The sequence below is a fragment of the Protobothrops mucrosquamatus genome, unplaced genomic scaffold (assembly GCF_001527695.2).
Source record: "Protobothrops mucrosquamatus isolate PMUCROS unplaced genomic scaffold, P.Mucros_1.0 scaffold351, whole genome shotgun sequence".
Lineage (NCBI taxonomy): Eukaryota > Metazoa > Chordata > Lepidosauria > Squamata > Viperidae > Protobothrops > Protobothrops mucrosquamatus.
In genome coordinates this window covers 251,451-271,747 of record NW_015386686.1, presented here as the reverse complement: position 1 = coordinate 271,747, position 20,297 = coordinate 251,451, and the positions used below count along the sequence as shown (strand labels likewise).

The 20,297-nt window shown below is 33.5% G+C and overlaps 1 protein-coding gene across 4 annotated transcripts in view; it reads right to left on the bottom strand.

Moving 5' to 3' along the window:
- Positions 1-1,538: 1,538 nt before the first annotated feature.
- The window catches only part of LOC107287099 (RNA-binding protein 12), a 60,578-nt gene continuing 41,819 nt past the window's right edge, over positions 1,539-20,297 (bottom strand). For all 4 annotated transcript variants that reach the window (XM_015815562.1, XM_015815565.1, XM_015815563.1 and 1 more), the window contains exons 6-16: positions 17,981-18,064; positions 16,660-16,749; positions 11,878-11,976; positions 10,475-10,561; positions 10,329-10,388; positions 9,785-9,918; positions 9,227-9,281; positions 9,097-9,148; positions 6,815-6,948; positions 5,313-5,549; positions 1,539-4,294 (exon numbers count right to left, since the gene is read on the bottom strand). In XM_015815562.1, coding sequence (XP_015671048.1) covers positions 4,178-4,294; positions 5,313-5,549; positions 6,815-6,948; positions 9,097-9,148; positions 9,227-9,281; positions 9,785-9,918; positions 10,329-10,388; positions 10,475-10,561; positions 11,878-11,976; positions 16,660-16,749; positions 17,981-18,064 — 1,149 coding nt within the window. In that variant the 3' untranslated portion in view covers positions 1,539-4,177. The remainder of the gene's footprint in view (positions 4,295-5,312; positions 5,550-6,814; positions 6,949-9,096; positions 9,149-9,226; positions 9,282-9,784; positions 9,919-10,328; positions 10,389-10,474; positions 10,562-11,877; positions 11,977-16,659; positions 16,750-17,980; positions 18,065-20,297) is intronic.

Genomic DNA, 20,297 nt, shown 5'->3' with positions numbered 1-20,297 from the left:
TACCAAGGGAAATATCTCATTTTTTTCTGAAGTCATTCTGTTATAGTACATCTATTGAGAGGAACTGTTTACATTTTGTTGTAAAAGCTCTTAAGAACTTTCTTAAGAAGACTGATGGAGATTGGGGAATGGACTTATATCCAATTAGAAAACAATTGTCAAGAGATGCTGAGTTTCAAATTATAGCAAGATTCTTTAAACAACAAATGCTGCAGAGATATTTACAAGAGATTTATGACTTTGGGGAATAAGATGCAATTGTTGGGAAAGATCCCAGTAAAAATTTTAAGAAAACATTTTATCATTAAGAATCACTCGGGGATATTTGATCCTGAACAGATCAGAGGTAATGATTGCAGTAGTTTATGGTAGATCAGAAGCCATAGTGAACTTTCTACAAGATACATACAATAACAGTTAACAGTAAACTTCTAAGTTTAACTTTGCTGTTGGCTTTACCTGTTAACTATTTTTTCTTATACAGTAGATGCCAGGTCAAATTGGTTGGGTAAACAGCTGTAGAAGTTCATAAATCGTGGGCCTGTAGCACAAGGGGGGGAACTATTGAAATGTATTTAGCACTATTCATCTGGGGGGGGCAATCTATGTGTGGTTTTTTAAATGCACTTTTTAATGTCTTGTTAGCTTTACTTTGTTTTTGAATTTTTTCCCTTTTTTGGAGTTTGTATTTTAACCATGAATAAAGTAACACAATTTTTTTTTTAAAAAGGAAGATACTGAAGGGTTAAGACAGCTTCTGTCTGTTATGATTAATGTTAAAGAATCAGCAGCTAAAAATAAGCTGTAGGTAAATTATCAATTAATACTTTAGAAAAGACAGATGCCAAAATGTGTCTATACCTACAAATTATGCAGGCAATATTTTTTTTCTCTGTGCACTCTATGGAAGTGAAAGTTGAATAATTGAGGCAGAAATATTGAGACTTTTGAACTTTGGGATTAGAGAAGGCGCCTGAGAATATCATTGGCAGCCAAGGAAACAACTAAATGGGTCATCTAGTTCTCACTTCAGGCATAAATGACCAGCTTGATCTTAGACATTTAAATTAAGCAAAGAAGTGTGAGCACCACAGCCTCTCCGACCCACTCCACTGACGAAGGATTCTACTGTTACCTTTGTGGAAGTAAGTTGATCTGTCAGTTTGTGTAGTGTGTAAACTGAAGAATCTTGGGCTTTACAGTAGGTGACAAAATATCCTGCAAAACCACTGAAATAGTTGTCTTGAAGGCTTGAAAATGGCTCACAACATGAAATTTCTCAGTCAGAAGATCAGATTCTTTAGCCTGGCACATGTTGGGATTCCAACGTCCAGAATTTGTCATCAGTATGGCCTTTGGCTATGTTAGCTAAAGATTCAAAGAGCATTCAAGATTCATTTATACTAATGCTCAAATATACATACTTTCCTATTGATTACGGTATGTCTATATTAGGCATCTCCCAAAGTTCCCCATGTAATTCATTGAAAATTGTTTTCAGGCACATCCGAGAAGTTTGATTCAAATAAGAGACTTAAGATTTATAAGATTTAATACAGAATGGAATTCTTACATTAGAAACATTATTTCCATTAAACATTTAATCAAACAGTGCAATAGAAGATTGTCCAAACAGGCAATTTTCAAAAAGGCTGGACATACCTTTTAAAAATGTGGTTTAAACATTTTAAACAGTTTGGAATAGTGGTTAAAGTGCTGGCCTAGAAACCAGGTGACTGTGAATTCTAGTTCGGCCTTAGGCATGAAATCCAGCTGCATGATTTTGTGCCAGGCACTCTCTCTTAGCCCAACTCACCTTACAGGATTGCTGTTATGAGGAAAATAGAAAGGTGTATTGTATATGTTCTCTGTTTTGAGAACTGTATATGTTCTCTGTTTTTATTATAAAAGTAATAAAGGCAGAATCAAAAAATATAAAGGGTACAAATTCCTTCTAATATTCTTCCAAATACAAAAGAACTATATTCTATTTCTGAGAAATATATTTAATACAAATAAGTATTAAAGTTGCTGAGTGCTTTTCAACTACAGTCTAAGTTTGTATTATTTATTTTACCATCTTAGAAATCAACTGTTATCGTCCTGGTATGAGTATAGGGTAGGCCCTGGAAATTGAATCCAAATTCCTGTTGAATGAGAAATCCTAAAACTTTCAAAAGCAGAAAGGATGTAATTTCTTCAGAGTGGTTCCCTAAAATTTAAATCTGTTATGTGTATCCTGCATTCTATCATGACAGAGAACAAGTCTAAATCTGTCTAAAAAATACAGCAAAAGCAATTTTTCTCAAGGATTGAAAACGGACACAATATTATTACTATAGAGTTAATTTCAACTGAGATGTAATATGATAAATATAATGTGATTATACTGGTATTCTTCATGACCACAATTGGGGCTAGAATTTCCCCTGCTAAGCAAGGTGGTTATTAACTGAGTTGCACCTAATATTATCACCTTTACTGACACAGTTGTTGAGTGAATCACTGTGGCTGTTAAGTGAATCATGCAGTTGTTAAACGAATCCAGCTTTCTCCATTTACTCTGCTTGTTCGAAGCCAGATGAGAAAGTGATCACATGATTCCACGACACTGTTATTGTAAATGCATCACAAATGCCAAACACCCAAATTTTGATCATGTGACGATGGAGATGCTGCAATGGCCCTAAGTGCAAGGATCAGTCATAAGTTACTTTTTCATTGCTGTTATAATTTTGAATAGTGGCTAAACAAATGGTTGTAAATCAAGAACTACTCTAGTTAAAGTATATTTGCTTGATGTATTCATTAACAAAGCAGCTCTACTTGGATCAAACTGCAAATTCAGCATTAGACAAGTTATTTCGTTATCTAAGCACAGACTTAATTTCCTTATATTTGGATTTGTAAATAATATTTGATATTATTGATTGTTAAATTTATTCAAACACATTTTCCTTTAGAGCAATAAGATTTGAACTTTCTTTTAAAAAGCTTTCATACTCCAAAGTTATAGAAAATATGAAATGAACTGTCCAAAACTATAACTGAAAGTATTTAATGTAAACTAGTATTGCTGTAGCAGAAAGCATCTAAGGCTCCTGCAACTTAGGGTTAGAATTAGGGTTCCAATTCTTACTTGTCACTTCTCCACTAGTATCAGTGAAATACATGAATGAAATATACTTTAAAACATAATTTGAAATATAAGAACCAAAATGCCCTTAAGAAACATGTCTGAATGTAAACAGCATTATTTAAAACATTAAACAATGATTTGTATTCGGCTTTGGTAATGTATAGTACAATTCCTTTATAAAGAAAATAGTTTTAATATTTGTCATTTCATAAAGACCCACAAAAATTAAGGCAATGCTATAACAGTGCAAGAAGATTTGTCTTTCTACAGATGAGAAATTGTCTAGGAATATATAATAAATGATGTATATATGTATATATACAATATATCATTTATCATTATATATTATAATATATATTGTGTATTATACACACACACATATTTCTGTACCAGTGAAAAAGTTTGCAGCAGCTAGATGTTCATAGTATTCTAAATTAGAGAAAGAAATCATGCATATCAACTATTTTTTAAAGTGAATGTCTGATATATGCAACATATGTGAAGTTCTTGTAATCAGATTATCTTGCATAAAATATAGGCTTGTGCTAAAAAAATAATATAGTTTTGAGGTTACAACAACTTCTGCATGATCACAGGGACCATCAACCATTTAGTAACCTAGTTAAGTATCATCACCTTTCCAAAACCACTGCTAAGATCTATTCAAGTTATATAACTTTAACAGAAAAAATATATCGCAAAGCTTTAATCTTGTTCTAAACCCAAGTTTCTTCAATTTGATTCCATGCTGTACAAAGTGTATGCAGATATACAGAATACAAACTGATAAGCAAATCCTACAATTTGAGATAGCCACTAGATTCTTAATAGGCATAAGAGTTCCTATATATTTCCTATATGTGTACAGTTCCTATACATTTTCTGCATACAACATGAGCAATACATGCAGAAACACAGAAATGTTTTTGAGTGCAGTGTTACTAGATGCCAGAAGATAAATGCTTTTATTAAAAAAATCTTCTGTCTGCAGCATTATTTTCTTGACTGTATATTTAAGCAATAAAAATATTCTCTGCTTTATGGTTGCTTTTGGGAAGGCAATTTTAGAGGAGTCAGGCCAGTTTTCTTGAAGTAGGAGACTAGTTGTCTAGGGATTTCAGCCAATACTGCCTGGGAAAGGGCTTCCCGAGGAGCCTATGAAAAAGAAAATGTATTATGTAAAGACAAGAATGTTACACAGATATTAAAAACATATCATTTTCCATATTATGTTCCACAATATAAGAAGACACTTAACAGAAAAAATAGATAAAAACAGGAAATACCATACAAGAATAAGCAATGGAGAAATGCCCAGTTTTGATGCTGCTACCCAGAATTAGTAAAACTGAGTCATTTCAGTTAAAAAATAGATTAATTATGCATTTCCAAAACTATAGTTTGCCTCAAATATCTTTTACATTTTACCATACCAGCATATGAAGATTTTTATATTTCTTAAAATAATTGGTTAAGAAAGCATAAAAAGAATATACAGTATCTTGCCTCCCATACATTTTGTCACACCCTTTTGAATGTGGAGCATGTTAAGTTTTTTTTTTAATCCAAAGACTTAAAAGACGGAGTTTAAGCAGAATTCAAAATTAAATCTGAACAACACTGGAATACATGCAGTGTATTAGACCTAATTAGACACTAACCCATAGTGAAACAGAATAATCAATACAGATGAGAAGGCCAAATTTCTGATCCAAATTTATGCTGTTAAATATGGCTAAGAAGTGGGCAGAATTAAATCTGCCTCTGAAAAAAAGGATCTGGTGTTAAAAAAAATTCAATAACTTCTAGAACTCTGAGCGATTACATCAGATCAGAGCTCCAGATGTTGATATTAACCAGAGTATGTTCAAATTAACCTATTAAAACATACCAAGTTAAGCTTATATTTCTTGATATAAAATGTCTCACACAATTATTTATGTTGATTCACAATCAACATAGTTGTTTGTAACTGGAGTGGAGAAACTTGTGACCTTCCAGATAATGGGGGGCTTCCAATTTTAATTTACTGCAGAGTTTAATAATTTACTAATGGATCAATTTAACCTCTAAGGGTCATATTCTTTAGTTACAGCTAGATTAACATCCTGAAAGCAAAATGGTTGAAGCAGCATAAAATAACATGTAATAAATAAATAAATTTGGAACTTACATTTTGGAACTGTCTAAAAGGCACAAACTGGACAATATCTCGTGCAACTGGTTCCCCTGCCAACGACTTCAGGACACCATCATCCCCATCTAAAAATTCCATGGCTTTGAACTCAGCACTGCCAACACCAATAATAATGATGGACATGGGCAGCTTGGAGGCATTTACAATGGCTTGCCTAGTTTGGTCCAGATCAGTTATCTCCCCATCTGTGATTATCAGTAAAACATAGTATTGCTGCAAAAAAATAGATGAATCAATAAAAATTAAATAAATATAACAAGTATGCAGTGTTGAAAAGTGACTGAAATGCAATACAATATGGATAGGATAACCTCATAAAGCATATATACTAAAATGGATTGAAAAGAACAATGCAATTATTTTTAAATATCAGCTCTGATCTCAAAGAGTTATTTTCAGGTTTTGCTTTGTTTAATTTATTTTAGAAAACACTCACAGAACTGCCTATTTTAGAAAACACTCACAGAACTGCCTTTAGAAAACACTCACAGAACTGTTGTACATTAATCTGTACATTAAGATATTCAGTAGTAGTTCCTATTTTATGGATATTTTTTCTAAAACAGAGGAAAGGGAGTCTCAAGAGATCTCAAACTCATGACCCAAAAAACAGATACAATCATGTTTTCTGTAGCCAACCTACGGTTCACCCATTCATCCTACTTTGCCTTGAACAATCTGCCTTCATGCATTCACTCACTTGCCTCCAATGCCTTGTTTACAAGCCTTCCAAGAAAGCCTGAAGGCTTTTTGCGGAAATTGGAGACAAATGGACATGGATCCTGAACGCAGACAGATATCACCCTGTTTTCTTCTCTCTGGATCTGTCTTCCTCAGGCCTGAAGAGCAAGAATGGTGAAAAGGCAAATGGGGACTGAGCTGAGCTGCTTGGCATTGGCACTCAATTAGTGCATAAGGGTTCATATATAATCTTGTAGAAGAAGTGCAGAAATGGATAGGAGAAAATAAGAGTTAGGAAGCTTTCTGTGGAAGAGGCAGGTAGGTGAGCAGTTGTTCCTACAAGAGGAGAGTTGAGAAAATCCTTATCGGGAAGTGAGCTGTAATAACTGGCTGAGATTTCTGCCAAGGATAGGAAGCAAAAGACATATATGTTTAATCAGAGGCTGTGGAGGAAGGAAGAACAGATGTGATTTCTTTGGAAACTGAAGCTTCTCTTCAAATGATCTGTCTTCTCTGGACAGTCTGAAGGCTTTTAATGTTGTGGAATTACAATAGCCAGCACTGAAGTTACTGAAAGTTGCAATTCATCATCATCTGGATGGCCATACAGAAGATTAAGGATTAAAACATAATTATTACCTGCAAGTAACTTCTGTATCAAAGAATGAAATATTTTTGGTGTGGTGGCCCTCAAACAATATGATCCTTTTGAAGCACTTGTGATTAACTTGAATTTGAGTCGCCTAGATTAAATGAAAAGTAAATGGGTAAAACAAAACAGAATCAAGCCAACTCACAGAAGCAGTCCTTTCTTGAGCTGAATGAGCAGCAAATCTAGCAACGTGATTTATAATTGGAGAGAAGTTTGTTGGACCATAGAGACGAATCTGAGGCAAGGCCTGTCGGTAGGCATCTATAATTCCTTGGATTCCTAAAACAAAGAAACAGCAGAATTAATTAAAAACTTTGGAGAAAGTATTATATGCATCTTTCAAATGTTTCAATATGAAGAGCACCTAGGAATAATGTACAGATAAAGAAATGGGATAGCAGTCTACTTGAATCAGTTTGGTTATTTACTTATAAGTAGTCCTTGAGTTATAAAGCAATTGGGACTGGGAATTCCTAACGCTAAGGCAGGGGTTCCCAACTGGGGGTGTTCGCACCCCTTGGGTGTGAGAGACGATATTCCAGGGGGTGCGAAAACTTGGGTTTTCAAAATTATAGTATATATGCATAATTCGCTGCCCTTATTTTGAACTTTTGTAAGGGATGCGAGAATATATCAGGAATGTTCTAGGGATGCGGGATATAGAAAAGGTTGGGAGACGCTGCATTAAGCAATGCATGACATCATGTGACCATGTTGCTTAGGAAAGGCAATTCTGGCAGTCCTGGTTGCCGTCATTAAATGAAGCCTGTGCAGTTAAACAAGGACTTTACATGATCGCAATTTCTGATTTCCTGTCAGCTTCCTATTGATGTTGCTTGTGGGAAGGCGGCAGGGAACATCAAAAATTGTGATCACATGGCCATAGCTCACTGTGATGTAATCAAGAGACAGGTGCCCGATCGCAATCATATGACCGCGTGGAAACTGGAACAGTCAGAACTCCAAGAACATGTCATACGTCAGCCTCATTCAGTGCCGTCGTAAGTTTGAATGGTCACTGAACAAATGGTTACAACCTGAGGACTATCTGTATTCTCATTTCACTCACCCGGATTAGCATGGTAGTAAAAATACCAAATATTTAATCTTTTAAGAGGAAAGTGAAGGTAAGAAAAATATTAACAATAGTATACTGTACTATGAGGTTGTGGTGGCTATCTTGCCTAGAGGAATGTTACTAAAAACACGCCATTCAAAATTAAAAATTAAGTTCTTACCTAAAGTTTTTAGGTAATTTTAAAAAAATTCTCCAATCCAAAGTATATAGTTTAACAGACTTCAGATAGTTTTCATTTTATTTCTAGATATTTTATCCTTCTTTATGGTGAAACTGTTAACAGAATGGCCTTTATACCTTTGTTTATGACATCATTAAAAAAAGTTGACTTCCAAAAATCCCAAAAAGTGAGGTATCAAGGAATTTAAGATGCTCTGAGAGGAAATTTCGGCATCTTGCTATATAATAAAAAGGATTCTTTCACAGATACCAGCCATACTTCAGATGGCAAAGTGATTTAGAAAAGGCCTCCAATGATTAGATTGGATAAGATTAAAGGAAACAAGATATTTGTGTTGCAAAAGAGCAACACAAAAAAGCAGTTGTATTGACCATCATAAAAATGAGCTTCAATAATACTTCAAAAATTTCAATAAAAGCATCAATAAAAGCTTCAGGGAAGCTGAGTGACTTTGGACCAATCACTCTCTCTTAGTCCAACCCACCTCACAGAGTTGTTGTGGGAAGAGAAAGGTGTGTTGGATGTGTTTGCCACCTTGAGTTATTTGTAAAAATAATAAAGGTGGGATGTAAACAAACAAACACCAAGTTCATTTTGCCTCATAAAGAATTCCAGAAAATTTGAAAGATTTTGTTTTTGGGTAAAAGTTATTGTATTAAAATGGGTTAGACTGAAATCAATACATATACCACATACACCCAGTGTTAAGTTATTTAATAAAATTCAAATGTAATTTTTTTATTTCATTTTTTCATAAAGAATGAAAAAAAAGTTAGGTATGAGTTAAAAACAAACTATTTCTTGGCTAAGGAGTATAATAAACTGGAGCTGTTTGTGACTTCCACCCTAAGCAGTGCAAGTTCCTGTCTTATTTCTTATAAACTAATTTTTGATCCCTCATTTACACTAATGTTTAAGCCCAAACTGAATGTTATAGTAAAGTTCATTATAAACTGAAATCATAATACTACTTACACTCTTTTAAATGGTGAATAAAGATTTCTAAAATTCAGATCTTTAGATATGCTACAGTAATGATGATGGCCAAATACCAATTGTCCTCAAAACTGTCGATGTTCCTCTTATAATTTTAATGAAAGATCCTTTGAATCTTTTTGTTCTTTCTCTTATAAAATTTGTTATTTTTATAAGAAAAATAAATGATTACCTTGGCAATAAGGGTTTGCAGGATTAAAGTTCAATGCAAATTCATGGGAAACCTGGAAAGACAGACATATTAAGACATGGGATCAAAGGCAATTAAAAATGTGTAATGGTGATTAAAGTGAGAAGCCCACCTGCCAATCTGGAGGAACTTGAGCTCCAAATCCAAAGGCAGGAAACAGCTTATCACTGAAAAACAAACCAAATAAACACAAAAGTATTCAGATATTTTTATTTTAACTGCAGGTTGAACAAAATAAATCACATTTAACTCTAACTTGACCAAAGCTAGCTGTAATTAGCATGATCTTTTCTAAAGTGGTAATGTTCAGAAAGCTAGGTTATGAGTTCAAGTCTCTTTTAAACTGAATGGTGTTCTAATATTCTTTATCAAACAAGTAATAGCAGTTCTTTAAATATGCTTCATCATAACTTTTATAATAGAATGTTAAACACACAGTGTTATTTTATGGGACAGTGGATTAACAGTTTCCAGTCAAAAGGAACTAATAAAAATGTCAAAGGCACAGTAGACAATGAATTAATTTTAGTATCGAAACATGTTGGCAGCAACTTCCAGTTCCATGAAATAAACTACCAGTTCAAAGGAAATAAGTTTATAACATTGGACCTTTTGGAATCTTTCTTGGCCTTAGTAAGTAAATAAGCTAAAGATGGAAAATTTAACATACGTGTCATAATCCTGGACCACGCCACCCACACACCAGATAGCACTGAGATATTCATTTATCCCATTTGGACTAATATAGTGAAGAGAATCTGGTGACTTTGGATTTCCATTGGAGCCAGTAAAATCTATCCCCACCTGATAGAAGAATAAGAAATATAAATTAAATATTAGATAATATAAGAAACAGATTTTTACTCATTAACTTTGGGTTCAGGAAAACCCAGCTACAACTACAGAATATTGCGAAAATGGCTTCTCAAAAGTCAAAGGCAAATTAAGATGAGTTACTAACTTCAATGCAGGTCAAACCTATTCTTCATTGTATTTAATAATTGTGGTTAATTATTGAGTAATTAAAAAGTACAAAAAAGTAAATTTAATTTTATTAAATACATAAAACAAATTTAGTAAATCATAATAATTTCTATCTTTATTTTTTTTAAAAGCATCTTAGCAAATGTTAGCATGCAAATTACTATTTAGAAAAATATAAATGCTGGAGCTTACATTTAATCTAGAAATCAAATACATGAGTTGATACTCACAGTGAAATTAATTTGGCAACCACCCATGATATAATCCAGGAACGAATAGTCTGTTTCAATCTGTGAAAAATAAAACCATTGCAACATTATTATTTTTACCTTATAATGACAGAGAAGTCAACTGCATGAAATGAAATTATTCATACCTTGCAGGATTTCAATCTAATAATGCCAGAGTTTTTGTAACTCTTCTTTTTTCTTTTTTTTTCAGGGTGAATACATTCAAATTCAACCTATATGAAAAGTATACATACAAAACCAAGCTTATTAAGCAATGTAATCAAGACTAACACTTTAAGATGAATTAGTAATAATTCCTTTGGTAAATCCAAATTAATTTGAAAAAAAAGATAACCAGGAAGAATTACTATATTATTCTTTCTTGACTTGTATCAAACATTATGACAGTGGAAAAGTACAGATGCTAAAATCATTATATGAGCATAAGAATGGGGAACCTAAGTCCTTCAGAAAGTGCCAAGTTACAACTGCCAGCTTACAAGTGGCCATGCTTCCATGGGTTGCTGGAAATTGTCATTCAGCATCAGCTTGAATCCCCCAGATTTTCCACACTGCATAACTAATATTTATTAATGAAGACATTAAATAACTAGCTGAAATAACTAGCAAAAGTGAAGTCAGAATATTGAATTTGACACTTCTGAAAGAATGAAATTTTGTACTAGTGAGGCACAATGAGATCCAGTTATAATAGAATATGCTAAAGGTGCATCTTGTAACAATTTAAATAAAAAGGAATTAATTTAAATATGTATTGTGATATAAAGGCTTCAAAAATTTCTCCAACTTTATCATTCATCATTTAGGATCTATAATTAAACTATCTGCCTGACCAGTGGATTCCTGTTCCAAAATACAGGTACATTATGAAGCACAGTGTTTTGTTTTACAATATTCTTACTTAAATGGAAAAGAAAAATAAAGGATTTTTATCTGACACAGAATTTTCCTGAGATACAGAATATTGAATTGTTGGAAAGCAAACATATGTCAAAAATAACAAATCATGTGCATTTAAACTAAATTTCAATGGAGAATTTCTACAGCTATCATCTCAGTTTGTGAATCCTTTGGGAGAGAAATTTAATAGAGACAAAGAATTAAATAGTGGACTCCCAAATGGTGTAGCAGAAAACTAAGAATTATTGAGAAGTTAGTCATTGGAAAATTAAATCTGTATTATAAATTACTTGATTATTATGCTATCTTTCAATTCAGCAGAAGATTAACCAGCATGGAGCAGAACAATTGCATTCAACTAGAGAAAATTTACTTATATTACTGCTAAGACCAACTCAGCCATATAGCTGCCTTCCAAAGCCTACCAGTTTTGATTCATAAGCATCAGAATGTTATCTTCATGGTAGGCTCAAAAGAAAGAAAAATATAGCTGTAAAACATATATAACTTGTTTTTTCCTCCATAAACACACAAAGATATTGGGAGAATGAAAATAATATTTTATTATCCTTCTTGGGGAAAAATACAAAAATTAAACGAATCAAATAATGTAAAATTAAAAGCTCACCGGAGAACTGTCACCTGCCTTCTGTAGCTGGGACAGGGTACTTTCAAAACTGCCTATTAAATCATGTGACCCATCACTATCATAATCATAACAGTGCACCTGAAAGGAAAGAAACAGAGGGCAATAGACAAGGAGAATGACTACTGCTCACCACTTGATCTCTCACTTCCAACAGCTTTGAGACGTTGCATATGAATTCCCCTATCAAGTCTGAACTGGTGTTGTCATCCATATCACTAACTGTAACCTAATAGTAAGAAAGAAACCTCAAAATGAGTCCTCAAGGACAACTATGTAATATAATAGTTAGGTGTTCAATATGCAATGGAAAGACAACTCAGATGCAAAGCAGATTTTAAAAAATATGTATCAATGATCCAAAGATAAAATAACTCAATTACAGAAGACAAGCATTCTGAGAAACAGAAACAGAAACCTTAAGTGCTTTATATGCCAGCATAAACAGTAATTCCTAATCTGATGCCCTTCAGATATGTTGATATACACTTCTCAGAATACTGCTAGCACCATATCAGATTGGAGAAGGCTGGCATAGGCAACATAAGGTCAAGATGAGTTTAAAACAGAACTTAAATATAAGATACCCAACAGCAAGTAGGTGCATGAATTATACAAAATATGACAAGACTAAACCACACAGTTCTTCTCTATTTTATGAGGTTTCATGAGAACATCCATTCATGCGGAAACTGCAAGGCTCATTCTAAAAGAAATCAAGCAAAATATGACCTGAATGCTCATGTTAAATTAAATGTTCAGCATAAAATATAATAATCTGGAAATCACACAGATATTGTTTTGTATCAGGACTTAAAAGATATTTGAATAATGCTGATATTTTTAAGGAAAACATGCCTTTCATCTTCTTGTAGTTCTTGCTCATCTGTGATACACTAACAATACAGGGCTATGTGTGGTGTTTATGAATATGCTGTAAATATTGTGTAATATGTTAATCTTAAATATATTTGCTTGCAATAAACTTTTAATGACACATATTTGGACTAAAACTTATAGATGAAAATATCACAGACCAGAAATAAAGAAGCCTAAGAACCAAAACTTAAAAGCAAAATCCTTTAAGACAGTCACATTGATAGAAAAGACCAGAGACTTTTCACTAGATACAAAAGGGGAAAGTATTATTTGCTACTACTTTAATAACAAAGCAAAATGCAAAAGTATAAGATATTTTTCTGGCAAGAAAAAAGTGATGCATCTCAATAATTACAACAACATCTGCATCAGAATTGCATTTTGTATCATATAATTCATCAGCAATCATTCATTATGATTTAATCTCTTTGCTAGCCTTTATCTAGTGCCCAAAACATACAGCCCTCCTTACACTAATGATCTGCTTACTAATGATGCTAGATTCCAAGCCTATGAACAATTATATTTTCCTCTAAATAAAGTGGAAGACAAAATCTCTGGAGGACCTATAAAATAATAATAGTGATTCTCAAATATGGCCTGTGGACTATCAGTGATCTGTAAACATCCACCAAGTGGTTCTCTCCAGCTTCTCCATATTCTTGAGCCACACTTGTAGTCATAAGGCACATGTGCCAACTGTCAGCTAGCAAAAATTTGCTTATCACTTCTATGTGCCCCACATAGAATGGCTGAAAATTTATTCACTGAAGAGACAAATAATAATACAAGTAGCACTATGACAACTGTACTAAAATTCAGAAAGTTGACAGGTAAACCACTTTCAAATACAACTCCTAACTGTGGGTCTGCAGATGTTATGCTTAGTGGAACTACAACTCCCATGAATAATCCCAAAAGTAAGTACATACATAGGAAATGCAATAATGAGTATCCAAAAGTGGGATTTATTAAGGCTGGAGATCCAGGTCAGTGTTGACTGACTCAGAATACTCACGAGATTCCTAGTAAACAGAAGATCATTCTTCACCAGCAACTTTCTCCTGTTTTTAAAACATGGGAATAAATATTTTGGAATATAAAATTTAGTTTTAAATGGGCCCTTACAGTGATAAGGTTGGGAAAGCATAAAAATGCAACTGTATCTTATTCACCAAAAAATAATGTTAACTCCAATATCCCTATAGATGGTAATGTAGAAATTACATTGCTGGTTTAATTGGGTAGTCACTGCATTTTCCAGATGCTGAGTTATTAATATTTCAAAATTTGCTGAATAATAGAGTTGTGCTATTAACATCTGCAAACTGACTGTACAGCCATAAGAGCAAAATTCCTCCATTAACCTTTAAAGAAAGCTAATTTATTAATAATTAAAGACAGATCATACTGGAGAATCTACTAGGTAGTCACTAAGAGTTGACACCAATTTGATGGTATTTATTCAATCAATCTACTAATACTACTAAGAATAGCAGGATAGGGTTGCTTTGGATTGTGGTAGGATATAATAGTTTTGTGTTTCATGATTATTATAAAATTAAGAAAAAGGCCCTTTTCCATTTATGAAGCAACCATCTAAGAATAAATGATATGGAACATTTGAAATAAATAACAACTGAGAATATTCTTAATGACAACTACTTTTCCTTGTCTGTTATCTTCTATCAAGCAGCCTTAACTAAACTGGAGAAACTACATACTTCTAAGTTTTTTCTACAGGAGGACAAACAAAGAACATGCTGTTGCAAGAAGGAAATACTATAGAAAAAAAGATTTTAGTTCAGGGTCATTACCCATTCAAAAAGAAGGAATTCACTGTATTTTTTTAGTATGAGCTTATCTTAGCACGGGATTGCTATGTATTTCTAATCCATCAGTTTCTTATTTCATTCAACCTTTTCATGCCTACTCTTCTGAATTTTGTCATATTTTTGAAACTTTTCTCCCAACAAAGGAAGAAATCATTATAGTTTAATTATTTCAACTTATGCTTATGTGTTAATTATAATGCTTATGTGTTAATTATAAACCCATTATGATTCATAATGCTGTATTAATATCTATTAGTACATAAAATGTCAGATCCTATCCTGAAGCTTTTTTACACTCAACCCCGTGTTGTGAAAGTTGAGTGATGGTATTTAAAATCTAACTTAAAATCAAACAGGTTGAAATGTCATATTAATTTCAGAGAGACAGGCCGAGTCAGGAGGAGTCAAAGAATTAGTTTAGAATCTCTATGTAAGCATAAGAGAATGAAATCTACCCCACCCATTCCCACCCCATGGTGTTGAATCTTATCTATCCTAACCCAGGTACAAACCGTCATTCTAAAAACATTCCTGTATATAGGCTTGAGCAATAAAACAGTTAGTTGAATTCTTCATGTGTGGATCTGATGGATCTGATTGTTTGCACCTAACAATTAATGACTAGGCCATTAGGTAACTTTTCTTATGAACATCAGCAAAATAAATATATTAGGCAGTTTCATGCACCAATCTGAAATATAATTTTAAAAAGAGATTACCGGTAATTATGAGAATTTTTGTAATCATTGTATTCTAGAATGTTTTGACATGAGCATGCTGGTTTTATAAATCTTATTCCAAAACCCCCAAATAGGTATTTCTGGTACATTCAGGTCATGTTTTCATATTTTACCACAATCAACAATATGTCACACTTACTTTGCAAAATGCAAGCTCATACTTTATATCTTCATAATCTTGGTCTTCAAGAAAAATACATTTCTTAAGTGTAAATACTAAATAATAGCATAATTTTTAAATATACAGATTATCCTCATTTAGCAACTGCCTTGGACAACAATTGTTTGTAGTACAACTGTGATAAAAAATAACTTTATAACCAATGCCCATATTTGCAACTTCACAGAAGCTCTCTGTCAAATGTTTACCGTTATAGTCACTAAATATTAGTGTTGTTCTGTGACTGACTTGTTTTTCTTTTCACTCACTCTTGCAGAGAGATTATCTAACAAGCTATCTTTCCAGGCACAACTGTCCTAATCTCATGCTCAGTTCTCTGACCTTAATTAGTTGATTAGATCCCTCCCACTGCTGCCTGATACTGACAAGACCCTAATCAGTTTCACACTAAAAAGCTTTTGTTTGCTTCCTAAGTAGCTCTTGCTTACAGCCATAAAAGGACTGCTGTATGCCTGCTTGTTCTCTTGCAATCCCTTCCTCTGCAATGAATCTAAACACAAACATTAATTCACTTTTTGTTAATTATCCCAGTAGTATGTGAGCATTCATACAGTGGGGGAGAAAAAAAAGAGAGGGGAGTGAAGGGCTATAGAATTTGCCCTTTCATTTATTTTCCTAATGAGTTGATACTCAGAAACCTTCCCTATGTTTGGGCTCACCTAGCTTTTTAGAGTGGTTTCCTTCTGATACTGTATTATCAAAGGAAAGCTGAAATAAAATTGAAAGTGCAGGTCACAGTCATGTGATTTTCATTTAGCAAAACTTTACTGAATGACTGAGTTACAGGAACCAATTGCAGTCACTAAATGAGGACTACCTATATTTTTGCTGTTCAGCATAGATCTATTACAGATACTACAAATTATACTGAAAGGTCTTTTAAAGCAATCAAAAACATAGGGGAGAGAAGGGGAATTGTATCAAGTAATTTCTGAAATTATTTCTGAAAAATAAACAGATGAAGGTGGAGAGAGAAGCAGTTTGCTTTATAAATAATAAGCCAATTAAATCCTCATACATAAATAAGTTTTAATTCTAACTCATCTAAAAATCAGGCATCATATCACAACTAAAAATGAGTTGAATAAAATGAGTTCTTAACTTGTCTGAAATTAATCATTGTCCTCACCTTGATTTGCCTGTTGAAGTCACCGCTACAAAATGTTTGCAAAGGTACGCTGAATTTTTTCCAGGAAGGATTTAAATTGTTCTTAATTACCTAAAAATATTATTTTAAATAGTTATAATCAATGTATATTATGAAAGCACATGTTTTCTCATATTTTTATATCTCTCCCAAAAAAATTTTTTAGTCATGGTCACATTTGTCCAAGACAACCACAATGTTACCTTATAGTCTTACACTTCTTTCTGAAGTAACAATTGTATTTGTTGTAAGCCTCCACGTGAGATGGGTGGCATATAAGTTGGTTGAATGAATGAATGAAAGTTAGCATTCCTTAAATTAATGAATTTGTTTCATTTCCTAAGTCCTATTTAAATACATTTTCAATATGTGCTTCAATTAATATTTCAGTTCCATCATGGATGAAAGTTTAAGTTGGCTAGGCCTACAAGATTCCTAGAGCCAGTTTGTGAAGCCTTCTTCTATCAACATCCCAACTGACTTGTTTGTTGTTATCCAATGATTAACAGAGTCCCAAAAATTACAGGCAGAAATTACTTTGCCTCTGAAAAGCTGTTCCTGATGGCCAGTATAGAATTAAGTGAAATGAAATATCTTTTTATGAGGTAGGAACTCTGCTTGCACGAAGTGCTTATGTCTGACCTCTGCAAATAAGAGTTCAGTTTTGTAGCTGAATAACTTTTAAGGGCTGACCTAATACTTTGGAAATAGCCTGCCCAAAACAGTCCAGACTTTACCTGGAATCTATACGGCATCATTTCTAAAGCTTCTTTGCACTTACAATTTGACCGAAACTTATCCCTGTCCTTCCCATAGCCAAGCACTCCTGCTCTGCCCTTGCATTGTCCAACAATGGCCAAGAATCCCTGTCCCCATAATCTCACCTTGCACCAAAGAGTGCAAGTGAGATAACCAAAGATAGTAGAGGTCACTTTGATCTGAGAACAGGCCCTAGTATCACTGAATGTGATACTCGCTTTCCCCTCCCTGAGAGGCATTTTATATAAATGCATGCTCCAAGGACTTTTGCTCTTCCTTCTTCTTTTTGTTGTCATAACTCCATCATTTGCAAGAGACTGAAGCTTCAGAATAATAAAACAAGTCTGAAGCTCTGCAGAAACTTTTGAAGAAAGACATGGCAATTAGAGAAACCCATCCTACATCATTGGAAAACAAAAATTTGTCCAGATCAATCTTATTTGTCCAAATTGAAATACCACCCAACTTCAAACATAGGCCTGCAACTCCCCGTTAATATATAACAACTCTTAATGAACGAAGGTGGAATCGCTGGAAATCTTACCTCTGATCGGTATACAAGTTGCCATTTTCCACTATCACTCTGTTTATAGAATTCCAAAAATGGGTCTGATTTGCCTAAGAAGTCCTGTATTGGGAAAATATTTTTTATACAGACATAGGAAAACTAAAATGTTTCATCTAAAGCAATGTATAGATAGTCCTTGACTTACAACAGTTTATTTAGTAACCATCTGAAGTTACAAAGCCTCCCCAAAAAAGGGACTTATGATTGTTTTTCACACAACCATTGTAGCATTCCCTATGGTCATGTGATCAAAATTCAGATGGTTGGCATCTGACTCATATTTATTACAGTTGCAGTGTCCTGGGATATGTGATTTCCTTTTGCAACCTTCTGACAAGCAAAGTCAATGGGAAGCCAGATTCAGTTAACAACCATGTTACAAACTTAACAGTTGTAGTGATTCACTTAACAACTGTGGCAAGAAAGTTCGTAAAATGGGGCAAAATTCACTTAACAACTGTCTCGCTTAGCAACAGAAAATTTGGGCTCAATTGTGGTCATTAGTCGAGGACTATCTCTACTCTTCTAATTATTTCTATTATATACAAAACCTATGGTAAAATATAAAAAAAAACTTTCACAGATTCAATGAAATACTCCTAAGTTCTGACTTGTAATGGTCATTTTCTTTTACAGATTTCAGCACATTTCTCATTTAAGAGCCTGAAAATATTATATGGTCATGCCTTGGGAATATGCTTAATGTAATTTGCACTAAATGCAAGTTAACTAGAGTTACAACTATTATTCTTTTTTTAGGAAACCTATAGACTGAGGTAGCCATCTATATTTACCTACAATATTCATCAATGAATCATGAAATTTCCTATTAACAGTTTCAGTCAATTGTCAATTCTACCTTTGTCTGACTTTGAATTGCAGAAGCTCATGTTCGTAACATCTAGCCTAATTATTTGCTCATTAGTTTTCACTTTTCCTTGCCTCTGGACTTTTGCTTGATTTCTTGTTTGAAAGAGGAAACCTTAAATATTTTCATATTCTTTTGCTCTATTTTGATTGATCCCACTTAAAATATTACTTGACTATGGATATTAAAATTTGAAATGGATTTTGGAATTGGAGCATAGTTATGATGGCTTTTTATACTCTTTAGGAGTTAATTCTTTTCAAGAAAACATTAAGAAAATTAAGCTTATGTTATATTTTAGTAGACTCAATGTACATTTTTTCTTCCTTTATCTCTGTCTTCTTCCACATCTTAATTATTTCAATCTTTATCTATCTAGGGGACATTCAAGTTTTTATAACCATGTATAAAAACTGGTTAGTTATCTACCACTGAGATTCAAGTGGCCAGTTGTGAATTCATACATGTGTAATCTGCACTTGGCACAGAACAAGGTTCAAGTTCTTAAGATTTCTGGGAGTGGAAAGAGAGAGAGACATCTCCCCCAATGACTGCTACTGTGGCTTCAAGAAGAACTTCCAAAGGATGGCTTATGTGACGAGACCAGACGTTATTAAGGGCAGCACTACTGACCCAAAGGTTAGGTATATAATGCCTCAAAAAAAAAAAAGCTGGTCCTATGTAACTGCATAATTAAAAAGACTGACATATTCTCAAGGAATGCAGAAGGCATTGAGATTACTTTAGTAAAATGTCCTTTGGCATTGTTGTTTAGCTAGTTTATAAGACAAAAAGTCTGCACTATTCTTTTTAAGAAATTCTAAAATTATGGACTCATAAAATTGAATGCAAAAATGTGGCCATAGACAGTGAACATACAGTGATGCTTTAACGTTGCAATGTTCAATATTTTAGTACAAATATGACCTAAAATATGAACTGGTCTTCACACAAGTCCTAAAACTAGATAAAGAGAACTATATAAAGATAATCCAATTAAGCACAATTGTATGTGTTTTGCCTCCTAAATGTATTGTGAAGCATAAAAAACAAAGAGAAAGAAAGTGAAGGAAGCCCCCTAAATGAGACTGAGTTGAGCCTTTCTTTAGCTACAATCCAGGATAACGATGGGGGGGGGGGGGAAGAATACCAAATGGACGATTTTCCTAGTAAAAAAGACACACAATTCTAAATTATGGCAGACCTATTCTATTCTTGCTGCAATATTTAGCACAGTTCATCCTGGACTTTCCATAGGTATTGAAGCACCCAGTGCTGATTGTTCTTGGTGCAGGTGCAGTGAATGGAACCCTGGCAGAGTTACATGCCACTGTTCCTCAAAAGACAGAATCTCTCTCTCTTTTTTTTGCAGCTTGATTAATGTTAGCTGTGGATTTAAAAGTACTGTCACACATTAAGTTGCTG